We start from the raw sequence: 14,193 nt of genomic DNA on the forward strand, positions 1-14,193 counted from the left end.
TTTCCTATGGGGCGACCAGATGACCGAGCTTGCCTGGAAGTCTCGAAGGGGGTCCATTTGCCTCCCGGATCCCAGCGAGGGCTCCAGGAGGTCGGGTACATTCGCGCCTAGGGTCCCCTCTTTCTGAAGGGACGAGCGCGACCAGATGGCCGAAGGGGCTTGCGCGACCAGATGGCCGAGGGGACAGGCGCGACCAGATGGCCGAGGGGAAAGGGAAGGGGAAGCCTCCCCGGGCTCTCCGGGCACCATGCCGCGTGGCAGGACCCCGGACGGAGCCAGGGGCGGGGAGGCCGCCCTGGGGGCCCCCAGGGGCCAATGAACCCAGACGAGCCTGGGGAGGCTCCCCGGACACAACGGAACCCCGTCCCGGGCCTTTGGCAGTGCCGCAGGCCGGGGGACGGGGTCCGGGGCCGGAGACCCCGACCCGGGGCCCGGCCGGGCCCCTGGACCCAGCCGGGGCTCCCAGGCCCGCAGGCGCAGGGGAAGCCTCCCCGGGCCCTCCGGACCCCGTCCCGGGCACCCTGCCGCGCGGCAGGACCCGGGACGGAGCCCGGGGCGGGGAGGCCGCCCTCCCCGGGGCCCCCAGGGGCCAATGAACCCAGACAGGCCTGGGGAGGCTCCCCGGACACAACAGAACCCCGTCCCAGGCCTTTGGCAGTGCCGCAGGCCGGGGGACGGGGCCCAGGGCCGGAGACCCCGACCCAGGGCCCGGAAGGGGCCCCTGGACCCAGCCGGGGCTCCCAGGCCCGCAGGCGCAGGGGAAGCCTCCCAGGGCCCTCCGGAGCCCGCCCCGGGCACCCTGCCACGTGGCAGGACCCCAGACGGAGCCCGGGGCGGGGAGGCCGCCCTCCCCGGGGCCCCCAGGGGCCAATGAACCCAGACAGGCCTGGGGAGGCTCCCCGGATACAACGGAACCCCGTCCCAGGCCTTTGGCAGTGCCGCAGGCCGGGGGACGGGGCCCAGGGCCGTAGACCCCGACCCGGGGCCCGGCCGGGCCCCTGGACCCAGCCGGGGCTCCCAGGCCCGCAGGCGCAGGGGAAGCCTCCCCGGGCCCTCCGGAGCCCGCCCCGGGCACCCTGCCACGTGGCAGGACCCCAGACGGAGCCCGGGGCAGGGAGGCCGCCCTCCCCGGGGCCCCCCAGACAGGCCTGGGGAGGCTCCCCGGACACAACGGAACCCCGTCCCAGGCCTTTGGCAGTGCCGCAAGCTGGGGGACGGGGCCCGGGGCCCGGGGCCCGGGGCCAGAGACCCCGACCCGGGGCCCGGCCGGGCCCCTGGACCCAGCCAGGGCTCCCAGGCCCACAGGCGCAGGGGAAGCCTCCCCGGGCCCTCCGGAGCCCGCCCCGGGCACCCGGGACCCCAGACAGAGCCCGGGGCGGGGAGGCCACCCTCCCCCGGGGCCCCCAGGGGCCAATGAACCCAGACATGCCTGGGGAGGCTCCCCGGACACAACGGAACCCCGTCCCAGGCATTTGGCAGTGCCGCAGGCCGGGGTACGGGGCCCGGGGCCCGGCTGGGCCCCTGGAGCCAGCCGGGGCTCCCAGGCCCGCAGGCGCAGGGGAAGCCTCCCCGGACCATCCGGACCCCTTGTCCAGGGCACCCTGCAACGCGGCAGTCCCCGGGACAGGACCGGGGCAGCATCCGGGCCCGTCCTGCTGCCGGCTGAGGACCGAGAGGGGTCCCAGAGTACCCTGTCCCTAGTAATCCGGAGGAAGGCTACATAGCGGTAGGGCTCCCGCCTTAACCATGGGCTCGGTGGGCTCTCTGCTTCCCGGGGGCTGGGGGACAGCGGCTGGGACTCGGGCACGGGGAAAACCGACGGAGCTCTCGGGCCCGGGCGCCCCGGGGGTAGGACTGCCCGGGACCCGTGGAGCCCGACCCTGGGCACTTTGCCACGCCGCGGGCCGGAGGAGTGAAGCTTGGGAGGATGTTGCCCGGGCGTAGCCCATCTGGTCCCCGGCAAAGAACCGCCGGCCCCGGAGGGGTCTTCCGGCATACCCTGCCCATACTAATCCGGAGGAAGGCTACCCCCCTTTCTTGTAACCCACGCGCTCCGAGTGACGGAGGGGACCCTAGGCCCGGACGCGCCCGGCCTCCTGGAGCCCTGGCTGGGATCCGGGAGGCAAATAGACCCTCATCGGGACTTCCAGGCCGGCCATCTGGTCGCCCCATTGGGAAGCATTGCGCGCGACCAGATGGCCGAGGGGAGAGGTGCAACCAGATGGACGGGACTGAAAGAACTCCCATCTGTCCAACCCCGAGCCTTCGCGCTAGGGTTCCTGCCTGCCCACGTAGGGCTCCGTGGCTGCAGGGCTCAGGGGCTGCAGGGCTCCAGGGCTCCAGGGCTGCAGGGCTCTGGTCCTGCAGGGCTCCAGGGCTCCGGGCTGAAGGGCTGAAGGGCTCCAGGGCTGCAGGGCTTTGGGGCTGCAGGCCTCGGGGGACGCCCGGGGGACCTATGGAGCCCGTCCTGGGCACTTTGCCTCGCCGCGGGCTGGAGGAGGAAGCACCCGACGCCCCGGGGAAGTGACGTCCGGGCTTGGCCCATCTGGTCCCCGCCTGAGAACCGCAATCCCCAGGAGGGGTGTCCCGGCATACCCTGCCCCTACTAATCCGGAGGAAGGCTACCCACCTTTCTTGTAACCCTCGCGCTCCGAGTGACGGAGGGGACCCTAGGCGCGGATGCGCCCGGCCTCCTGGAGCCCTGGCTGGGATCCGCGAGGCGGATGGACCCTCATCGGGACTTCCAGGCTGGCCCGGCCATCTGGTCGCCCTATTGGAAAGCATTGCGCGCGACCAGATGGCCGAGGGGAGAGGTGCAACCAGATGGACGGGACTGACAGGACTCCCATCTGTCCAACCCCGAGCCTTCGCGCTAGGGTTCCCGCCTGCCCACGCAGGGCTCTGTGGCTGCAGGGCTCCGGGGCTGCAGGGCTCCAGGGCTGCAGGGCTCCGGGCCTGCAGGGCTCCGGGGCTGCAGGGCTCCGGGCCTGCAGGGCTCCGGGCCTGCAGGGCTCCGGGCCTGCAGGGCTCCGGGCCTGCAGGGCTCCGGGGCTGCAGGGCTCCGGGCCTGCAGGGCTCCAGGGCTCCGGGCTGAAGGGCTCCAGGGCTGCAGGGTTTTGGGGCTGCAGGCCTCGGTGGCTGCAGGGCTCCGGGGCTGCAGGGCTCCGGGCCTGCAGGGCTCCGGGGCTGCAGTGCTCCGGGCCGCCTGCAGGGCTCCGGGCCTGCAGGGCTCCGGGCCTGCAGGGCTCCGGGGCTGCAGGGCTCCGGGCCTGCAGGGCTCCGGGCCTGCAGGGCTCCGAGCCTGCAGGGCTCCAGGGCTCCGGGCTGAAGGGCTCCAGGGCTGCAGGGCTTTGGGGCTGCAGGCCTCGGTGGACGCCCGGGGGACCCATGGAGCCCGTCCTGGGCACTTTGCCTCGCCGCGGGCTGGAGGAGGAAGCACCCGACGCCCCGGGGAAGTGACGTCCGGGCTTGGCCCATCTGGTCCCCGTCTGAGAACCGCAATCCCCAGGAGGGGTGTCCCGGCATACCCTGCCCCTACTAATCCGGAGGAAGGCTACCCACCTTTCTTGTAACCCTCGCGCTCCGAGTGACGGAGGGGACCCTAGGCGCGGATGCGCCCGGCCTCCTGGAGCCCTGGCTGGGATCCGCGAGGCGGATGGACCCTCATCGGGACTTCCAGGCTGGCCCGGCCATCTGGTCGCCCTATTGGAAAGCATTGCGCGCGACCAGATGGCCGAGGGGAGAGGTGCAACCAGATGGACGGGACTGACAGGACTCCCATCTGTCTAACCCCGAGCCTTCGCGCTAGGGTTCCCGCCTGCCCACGCAGGGCTCCGTGGCTGCAGGGCTCCAGGGCTGCAGGGCTCTGGGCCTGCAGGGCTCTGGGGCTGCAGGGCTCCGGGCCTGCAGGGCTCCGGGCCTGCAGGGCTCCAGGGCTCCGGGCTGAAGGGCTCCAGGGCTGCAGGGCTTTGGGGCTGCAGGCCTCAGTGGCTGCAGGGCTCCGGGGCTGCAGGGCTCCGGGCCTGCAGGGCTCCGGGGCTGCAGGGCTCCGGGCCTGCAGGGCTCCGGGCCTGCAGGGCTCCAGGGCTCCGGGCTGAAGGGCTCCAGGGCTGCAGGGCTTTGGGGCTGCAGGCCTCGGTGGACGCCAGGGGGACCCATGGAGCCCGTCCTGGGCACTTTGCCTCGCCGCGGGCTGGAGGAGGGGCTTGGCCCATCTGGTCCCCGCCTGAGAACCGCAATCCCCAGGAGGGGTGTCCCGGCATACCCTGCCCCTACTAATCCGGAGGAAGGCTACCCACCTTTCTTGTAACCCTCGCGCTCCGAGTGACGGAGGGGACCCTAGGCGCGGACGCGCCCGACCTCCTGGAGCCGTGGCTGGGATCCGCGAGGCGAATGGACCCTCATCGGGACTCCCAGGCTGGCCCGGCCATCTGGTCGCCCTATTGGAAAGCATTGCGCGCGACCAGATGGCCGAGGGAAAGGTGCGACCAGATGGCCGGGACCGAAAGGACTCCCAGCTGCCCACACCGAGCCATAGCGGTAGGGCTCCTGCCTGCCCTTGCAGGGCTCCGGGGCTCTGCACCAGGGTCCCTTGTCCCGGGCAGATGGACACTTGGCAGGCCGCAGGACGTGGGATCCCAGGCCCTGACCAAACATCAGGAGGCCCGGGGCCGGTCCCTGCTTCTCAACGCAGCCAGGCCGGGGAGATAGGGGAGCCTGCCCAAGCACGAGGGACCCCAGTCCCGGGCACACGGTCTCTCAGGTTGTGCGCTCGTTTTCAACAATTTTTTTTTCAAAATTCCGCGAAGAGGCATTCCGCAAATTCCGCCCAGCCCTAGTTCTAACCCTATCCATAATCCTAACCTACTCTTAGTCCAGATCATAACCCTCACCCTAACTGTTACTATAGCTCTGGCTTTTAATCTCACCCTAAAACTAAATTTTAACATATCTCTGGCCTTTAATCTTTCCCTAACTATGTCCATAATCCTAACCTAATTCTAGCCCTAACCAAAACCCTCACACTAACTTTTATTATAGCTCTGGTCTTTAATCTTGCCCTAATCCTATCCATAATCCTAATCCTAGCTGTACCATAACCCTCACCCTAACCCTCACTTTTACCATAGCCCCGGCGTTTAATCTCACCCTAACCATAATCCTAACACTAAAACTAAATTGTATCATAGCTCTGGCCTTTAATCTTAACCTAACCCTTTCCATAATCCTAACCTAATTTTAGCCCTGACTATAACCCTCCCCCTAACCCTAACGGTTATCATAGCTCTGGCCTTTAATCTCACCCTAACCATAATCATAACCCTCAACCTAAATTTTATCATAGCTCTGGCCTTTAATCTTGCCCTAACCCTATCCATAATCCTAACCCTAGCCGTACCATAACCCTAACCCTAACTGTTACCATAGCTCTAGCGTTTAATCTCAACCTCAAACTACATTTTAACATATCTCTGGCCATTAATCTTTCCCTAACTGTGTCCATAACCCTAACCTAATTCTATCCCTAACCAAAACCCTCACCCTAACTTTTATTATAGCTCTGGCCTTTAATCTTGCCCTAACCCTAACTTTTATCATAGCTGAAGGTTGACAATAACCGGGCGGGGTTACAGACCAGGTTCATGACAACACTGCTCTGTCTCAGATGTTGATGCCAGAGGCTCGTACTGGTTACCAAAGTAAGCAAGAAATGTGTAGATCTCATAGGGTGTGTCATGTGTATAAAGAGCAGGCTGTAAATGGCGGACTGAATGGGCCACTTGTCCTCATCTGTGGGCTTATTCCCCCTCGCGCCATGGTGATGTGCAACCAACCTTGAGAAGATCACAGGCGCGCCTGCAGTGCGCACTTGTGGGCGGTGGCTGATCTGTCTATAAATAGGAGACGTTGAGGTCACTTACCGGCGCGCATGTCCCATGGTGGAGTCACCGGCATTCATTTGTGGCACGTTTGTCATCACAGCGCCGGCGGGGCACTGTTCCTCTCACTAGACAGTGGCAAGAGAGACAGAGAGCACAGATGAGTCACAGACTGGAGCCAGGGAGGGAGCAGAGACAGCCCATGGAAGAAGTAGAGAGGACAAAGGGGAGGCTGCAAGGGCAAAATAGTATAATGCTGAAAAAGGAAGCAAGAAAAATATATTTCAAGAATAGATAGATAGAGAGAGAGAGAAGGAGAGAGAGAGAGAGGCAGGCAGTCAGTCAGTCAGATAGATAGATAGATAGAGACAGAAAGACAGATAGATAGATAGATAGATAGATAGATAGATAGATAGATAGATAGATAGATAGATAGATAGATAGATAGATAGATAGATAGATAGATAGATAGATAGATAGATGGATGAATAGATAGATAGATAGATAGATAGATAGATAGATAGATAGATAGATAGATAGATAGATAGATAGATAGATAGATAGATAGATAGATAGATAGATAGATAGATAGATAGATAAAATAGATAGATAGATAGACAGATAGAGATAGATAGATAGATAGATAGATAGATAGATAGATAGATAGATCAAATAGATAGATAGATAGACAGATAGAGATAGATAGATAGATAGATAGATAGATAGATAGATAGATAGATAGACAGATAGAGACAGATGGATAGATAGATAGATAGATAGATAGATAGATAGATAGATAGATAGATAGATAGATAGATAGATAGATAGATAGATAGATAGATAGATAGATAGATAGATGAATGAATAGATAGATAGATAGATAGACAGATAGAGACAGATGGATAGATAGATAGATAGATAGATAGATAGATAGATAGATAGATAGATAGATAGATAGATAGATAGATAGATAGATAGATAGATAGATAGATAGATAGATAGATAGATAGATAGATAGATAGATAGATAGATAGATAGATAGATGGAGGGAGGGAGGGAGGGAGGGATGGATGGATGGATGGATGGATGGATAGATAGATAGATAGAGAGAGACAGACAGAGAGACAGATAGGAGCAAATGTACAAATGGATGCACAAATATAAATTGTATTACTATAATGACATTGCCTTCTCGGCGACACCATTGAACCCTCCCCAACTCCATCTAAGGACCTTTGTGGTAAGCTGGCCACATCCTATTTGTGAAAAAATAGAACAGATTGATGCTCGCATCTCAAGACTTACTAACCATCCTGAAGTTTATTTTGTGAAAAAAGATACCTCTACCTGGCCCTCCCTCATATCTTTGAACCGGAAGTGTTAGCCCTGCATCTTTTCTTTAAGTCTCACTCTCTAGTTGATGTTTGCTCAGCCTCTGTCCTGAAATCTTTATCCTCAGAGATGATTCGTTTCTTGACTTACATCCTTAATGCCTCTTTTTTCTAAGGCTGGTGTAATGTTACCTGAATGCTGAGATGGCAATATTGGACCATATTACACCTGTTACTTCTTATGTATTTTTTATATTACATGAGCTATTATTTCATTTTAGTACGCTTTCCCTTTAGTACTTACACATTGTTTGCCTGAAACCACAGCTATGCCTGTCAATGTTTTGTTGGGAATATTGTGCTAATATTTAAAATGCTTTTTATGCAACAATATGTATTATTGCGAATCAATTTTAAATGCCAACCACACTGTAAGGAAAATAAAAATATGCAGTATAAAATGTGATTTTCTTTTGCCGTGCATTGACATTGTAGAGCAGGTTTAACAAGACATAGAAAAAAATACAATGTAGAAAAGTATAACTTTTTTTGTGTTTGCAATGTTTACTTCCACACCCTGGGGGGCATTCATTGGTGAACGCATGCACCGATTATGTGCCTGCAAAGGTGAGTTTATCACGTGGGCTGATTACTAGTCTGCGCGCAGACCTGTCAGTGTGAAAGCGTTTCTTTTTTACCAGCTCGGAAAGAAGAGAAGTGCAGTGCTTAACATTTTTATTTATTCAAGGAAGCAAGGTGTTATGCAAATTAATTCAGCGGGAACTAATTCGTGGTTAGACCTTTCTAAGAAATACACATTTTGATACCACTGGCACGCATTCAAAAAAGGCAATGCATAGTCGCATTCTGACAAATCTCTTCAAACTTTTCTACAAAAAAAGATCAAGCCAACTCAGCACCTTCCTGCACAGTTTCGGGGTGGGGTGTCAAACAAGGGCTGAGAGAAAGAGGGGTTCCAAAACGCGTTTTCCCCATGCAGTTTCCCATAGGAAAATTGAATAGCGCTACAGCCAAAATGGCTGAACAGAATTACCCCAAATTGGGCAGAAACCTAGATCATGATTCAGAAAGCATGGTTTTTGTGACTTGGTTTAAATATGTCCAGTAGTTTTTGAGAAATTAAGGTTCAGATTCATGTATATTCAGCAATGTGGTACCTTTGCGGTATCACCCCTGAGTTCCATGTACAACAAGCGCAAAACAAGTGATCTGATTGGCTGGTGCCGTACTCACTCGGTAGTACTGTGGTACCGCAAGGTCCAAACACACAATCTGATTGGCTGGCCTCAAGATGAAGACAAAGTTGTGGCCGTTATTTTATGACTTGGGAACACAATCCCTGTGTTATGGAAAATGAATACAAGGAATAAGGAGAGAGGGTAGGGGTACCCTGACCCCGGCCCTCGTACTGGGGCCTCAGATGGGCACACCCTGGGGTGAAACTAAAAATACGTTTTTTTTCTCATGGCGCCGCGGTATTGCTGTACTACAGTGATGCACAGCGCTCCTGGTGGAATTACACCGTTGTACCGCAATAGTTCTAAGGTACCGTGGTGTCATGGAAAAAAAAAAGGGTAGGGCCTTGGGGCACTGCAAGACCATGGGGGTTGGCCAGCAACTGGATCTTGGCCACTCTCGGAGTCTTGGGGGGGGGGGTAAGGCACAAGCCCTGCAGACAACCCTATGCTCAGCAAAGCCGAACGCCGTACGCGGTGGGGGGATGGCTGCCTACGGAGGGTGGCGTGCAGTGCCAGGTTCTCCGACCAACCCCACGCTGTACATGGCCAATGACCATGCGTGACTGAGAGTTGGGTGCCCATGCCAGGCAATGTAGAAACCCTATGTTGGCCGTGTGCTACAGGAGGGGTTGGGGGGGATGGTCGGTAGGCCTAGTTAGGTATGGTAAGAAAATATAAGTTTACTTTAAAAAAGACTTAGAAATTCACTGAAAAAAACAAAAGTGATGTTATACTTAAGTATGGATATAATATCCTACTTTACATTAAAAATAACCCTTGAAATTCACTGGAAAAAAACAAAGGTTAAAGTGATGTTACATTTCGGTGAAAATATTATTTAAAACGTAACCCTTTAAACTAAAAAAGGCCACTGAAATTCACCAGTTTTATTTAACTGAAGTAACTCTAACTCACGTACTCCACATGCAGTTATTATGACGCCACATATTACATCTTTTATGACCTGTTGTATGACATCATTGATAACATCAGTGTGACATCTGAAATTACATCATTGATAACAACGCTTTGCACAGGAGGAGTGAGTTATAGTTACTTGAGTTAACAATAACTAGTGAATTTCAGTGGCTTTTTCAGTTTAAAATGTTATGTTTAACTGACATTTTCACATAGCTACAACAGCACTTTAACTTCGATTTTTTCAGTGAACATTTTTTTTTTTTTTACATATAGGGTACTTCTACTGTACAAAATGAACAAATTAAAAGGTATGAAACCCATAATTTACAGTTCCTTGTTAAATGTAGATTTCGGTATCATAGTGAAGTCCCCTAAACTACTATACAGAGATTTACTATTGTCAATGCTACTAAAATTATGTGGCTTGGAAGACTAAATTATGCAGCGTGGTTATCTAAATAATGCGGCAAAAAATCCAAATTAAACACCACATTTTCTGCCAATATGTTTTGATTGAAATAAACTAGAACATTTTTGGGTGAAATCTATTATGAGGTGTTGGACTTTGCCCTGCTTGCAGGGTCATCCCGGAACTTTTTTGCCTTCCCCCTAGTTTTTTTCCTAACATGAAATTGGTGGTTTACCATGAAACACAATAAATATGTATGTTTGGTGTGGTTGAACGGAAAATAATAAATGCTGCGCAATGGTGTATGCAGGTTTATTTGCACTGTGTTAGAAATGTCATTTTCCACAGAAGCCATTTTGGTGTGCTTTGTGCCTGCCTGCCTGAGGTGGGTTGCCGGTCTAGTTCTCGAAGTGACAGGGTGCTCTACACCTCCCCCAAAACCAGTTGGGACCGGTATCCCCAGGGAGCCTTCCAGAAGCTTCTGGCCTTTTTTTCCAGTAGGTGGGGTGAGGGGTGTATATATAGAGGAGCTGAGACTCCATGTGGTGTGCTGTACTTTGACTTTGACTTGGAGGGGGCACTCTGCCAGGAGGTACCGCCACAAGGGCCCCTGAGCCCACCTGTACCCCTCTGCTGTCCACAGGGCCAGGGAGAAACCTTTACTGGAGTGAAGACTGCTGTGTCAGGAGGAGTGCCACATCATGGGGGGTTGACTGTTCCAAGGAACTGCTGACCTGTGATGATGAGCGACTCACTGCCTGCTGATCTTGCCCGGCATTGACTGTGCTCTCCTATTTCCCTAAAGCCAGCACCCGGTGAGCGCCAGAACTTTATTCCAGCTCTGCCTGCTTTACAGCGCCCTGTGAGTGCTTTGTCTGCCCAGGAGTGAGGAGCGGACGCCTGCAGCGCTGTGCTGCCAAGGCGCTACTTTATTGTGTGGGTCCCTGCTTTCCTGCCTCCTAGCGCCTCGTGAGCGCTACATCTAGAAGCTGCCTGGGACCTGAATGCGCTGTGTAGTGCTAACAAGTGGAGCGTTTGTCCGGGAGAACTGCCTACTCAAAAATACAGCGGGAGCCTACCCCGCATATCTGCAGCCGGTCGCTGGTGCCCACCCCGCTTTGTACTTTGAATTGGACCCGTGGGTGCCCACCCCGCATTCTCTGCAATTTTGTTTTATTATAAAGAAAGCGGGTGCCCACTCCGCGTTATGCGCCTTGGTCGGGGGTGTCTACCCTGCGCTTATGCTTATTCTTAACAGCGGGAGCCCACCCCGGTTCATATTCAAATAGTGGGAGCCCACCCCGCATTGCAGCCACACTTGAAAAGTACACAAGAATCGCTAAAGATCACCGCTGCCGAACCGGGAGTCCCGGAGCACCGCGCGGGCTTCCCCGCTGACGTCAGGGGAGCCACGCTGGGATTGGCGCCGGCAGGAGTGCCTTGCGGAGGTCCCGCCCCGTAACAGGGAGGCGGGCCCTGACGGAGAGAAGTTCCGGCGTCCCAGACACCATCCAGAGCCTCGTGGGCTCACCATCGAAGTCCCGGGTCCCAGGAGGGGGCCCGGGTGAAGTAAGAAGAGGACGGGGCTGCCGCGCTCCAGGAGAGAGACCGAGACCGGGAGACCGGAGGCGGCCGAGGAAATACATGGTGAGTGGGGCGGCGTGGTTAGACTGCCGGGGGCCCAAGAAGGGGCTGCGCCGCAATTTGCTGGACTTGCCAGGCAGCTGCCCCGGGTGGCAGTGGGCAGCTGCCTTTCATCCCTTTTCCGCGTGGGGCTCCAGCTCAGACTGGGCCACAGTGCCCCGGGGGCTACACAGCGGCACCACAGTTGCGGGCCGCTGCAACGTTTTTTCTTTTGGGCAAACTCTTACTTTAGAGCCCCCGGGAGGTAGGGCTCCAACTTTTCCCCGGACTGGTCGGGGTTGCGTCACAACTGTACTGCAGTTGCGGCAGCTGCAGCGTTTTGGGGGCATTTCTTCACCTCCAGAGTCCCTGAGAGGAACCCCAATGAGAACAGTGCCTTGTTGGCCCTAAGTTCCCCAGCTGCACTGCGGGAAAGAGCGGGCAGGTGCCACGTGGCACATATTTGTTGTAGGGCCCCAGTGAGGGGCTCAAGAAGGTTCAGAGGGCCAGTGCCTCCTGTGTCTATGTCCACAGTTGCCCCGCCGGACAGTGGGCCGCTTCAGCGTATAGCACATTCTGTTGTTTAGAGTCCCAGAAGAGGGGCTCCCTCGGCGCAGTGGCGCCAGAGACTTATCTGCAACGTAGTGGGCAATTATTTCAGGTGGGACCATATGTGCACTACTGGGTATGTTTTACGCCCCCTGCCTATAAGATTATGCCTAATGATTTCATGCTAATGAGGTGTCGCATGCTAATGTTTTACCCCTAAGGCTTACATTGCTGGTTTTCTGCATAATGTGCTTATACCGGATAACGGGGGGGGGGTTAGGCCTGAGGATGTTTTATGAATAATGCTTCCCCCATACTGCCTACACTGCTAATGGGTTTACGCAATGCTACTATGATTATGCACATTGCCTGTCGATGCCTGACCTAATGTTTTCCCTAGGATGTTCCAGGTTTCCGTCCGGAGTACGTTTTTTACGACCTAGGACTAATGTGATGTGGCCTTATGTTTATGCCCAGTGTGACCTATGCCTATTTGTATGCATAATGTGTCCTTATGCCTATTGAAGTGCCTCATGTGTCATGGCCCATGCGGATGGTGTTGCCTTTTATGCCTAAGGTGAGGCTTAATATCATACCATGATGTTTTCATTCCACGCCTAAAGCTTTTAGGATGATGTTGTCTCTACACGCACCTGTTTATGCCTAATGCTAAATACGGTTATGCCCCATTCTAATAGGAGTGTGCACAATGCATTCGAGCTAGTGCTTGCCAAGTGTCACTTATGCTCCATGTTTGTGGAATAATGTATTTCTATGCCTAATGTGCGTGCAGGTTATGCTTACCTTTCGCATACGTTGTTTATGCTAACGTGATGATGCTAAGTTCCCTATTTTACCAGTAACTACTGGCTGTTTTACATTTAACACTGATGGTTACATTCACTATGTGTACTCTGTGAGGGTTCTGGCAGCGGCCCGATTGGCGCTGCCTTGTACATAACTCCCCTGTAAATGTTGACCTGGCGCCAGTTGGCGTAGTGTATAGATTTCTGTGATTATCCTGTGTTTTACACAATACCGAAGTTATTTTTACATAACCTTGTGTAGAGTCTCTTTGTGGTGTGCCAGGTGTGGTGTCGTGTGTGGGGACTGCGTAGATGCTTTACACATTGCTCCGGAGTTTAGCCTACCCGCTCCGCGCCAAGCTACCCCGTTTCTAACATGAGGTAAATGCAGAACATCCATAAGTATGGGATAAACGCTACAGTTCTAGAACCCGACAGATCCTCTGGCCCTCACTACTGTTCATTGCTGCACATTTTATCCATGAAAGTAAACAAAACCGAAACCTTCTAATTCCAATCAGTGCCCATTGTTATCTGCGCAGTGTTTTTCATGATAACTACCCCAAAGTAAGCAGATATTATAAAACATACACAATGGATAATGTGTAATATCACTCTATATGGCCACCTTGGGGGTTCTGGTGATGTTTAAAAATCACTTGGCCTTTAGCTTGTGGTTTATGATTCCTCCAGAAGCCCTCGATGAAATATTGGACTATTTTACAAGGTCATTACCTCTCACTCTCTAAATATATATAGATCCGTGTGTGTGTGTGTGTGTAGATAGATAGATAGATAGATAGATAGATAGATAGATAGATAGATAGATAGATAGATAGATAGATAGATAGATAGATAGATAGATAGATAGATAGATAGATAGATAGATAGATAGATAGATGGATGGATGGATGGATGGATGGATGGATGGATGGATGGATGGATGGATGGATGGATGGATGGATGGATGGATGGGTGGGTGGGTGGGTGGGTGGGTGGGTGGATGGATGGATGGATGGATGGATGGATGGATGGATGGATGGATGGATGGGTGGGTGGGTGGGTGGGTGGATGGATGGATGGATGGATGGATGGACGGACAGCTGAATATTGAAAACGAGAAAGAGCGAAACAATGCAATGAGGTGTTGTAGTGTTGTTGAAATAGGGAGCTACTGCTCAGTGTCTTGTGGAAGGTTACAACTACACACATTCTCACTGCAGGCCATAGGCTCTCTCATCATCCATAATCCCGCTTCTGTTTCATAAGGAATTGTTTTCTATTGGATATGGCAGGAATGGAGGCGGGGCTGAGGTAGGGTGGTCTTCCAATGGGATGTGTGCCTGTGGGAGGAGTTCTGGGATGGACAGTTCACATCCTTTGCGGTGGCTCGTAACATGGCGCGGTGTGTTCGTC

At 54.3% G+C, this 14,193-nt stretch overlaps 1 protein-coding gene across 1 annotated transcript in view; it reads right to left on the minus strand.

The window, feature by feature from the left end:
• Nucleotides 1-14,193, minus strand: part of PIANP (PILR alpha associated neural protein) — a 226,398-nt gene that overhangs the window by 68,861 nt on the left and 143,344 nt on the right. Inside the window, exon 2 of the mRNA XM_085619832.1 lies at nucleotides 5,922-6,007. Within this exon, the coding sequence (XP_085475958.1) occupies nucleotides 5,922-5,977 (56 nt within the window). The 5' untranslated portion in view covers nucleotides 5,978-6,007. The remainder of the gene's footprint in view (nucleotides 1-5,921; nucleotides 6,008-14,193) is intronic.

The sequence above is a fragment of the Triturus cristatus genome, chromosome 7 (assembly GCF_964204655.1).
Source record: "Triturus cristatus chromosome 7, aTriCri1.1, whole genome shotgun sequence".
Classification (NCBI taxonomy): Eukaryota; Metazoa; Chordata; class Amphibia; order Caudata; family Salamandridae; genus Triturus; species Triturus cristatus.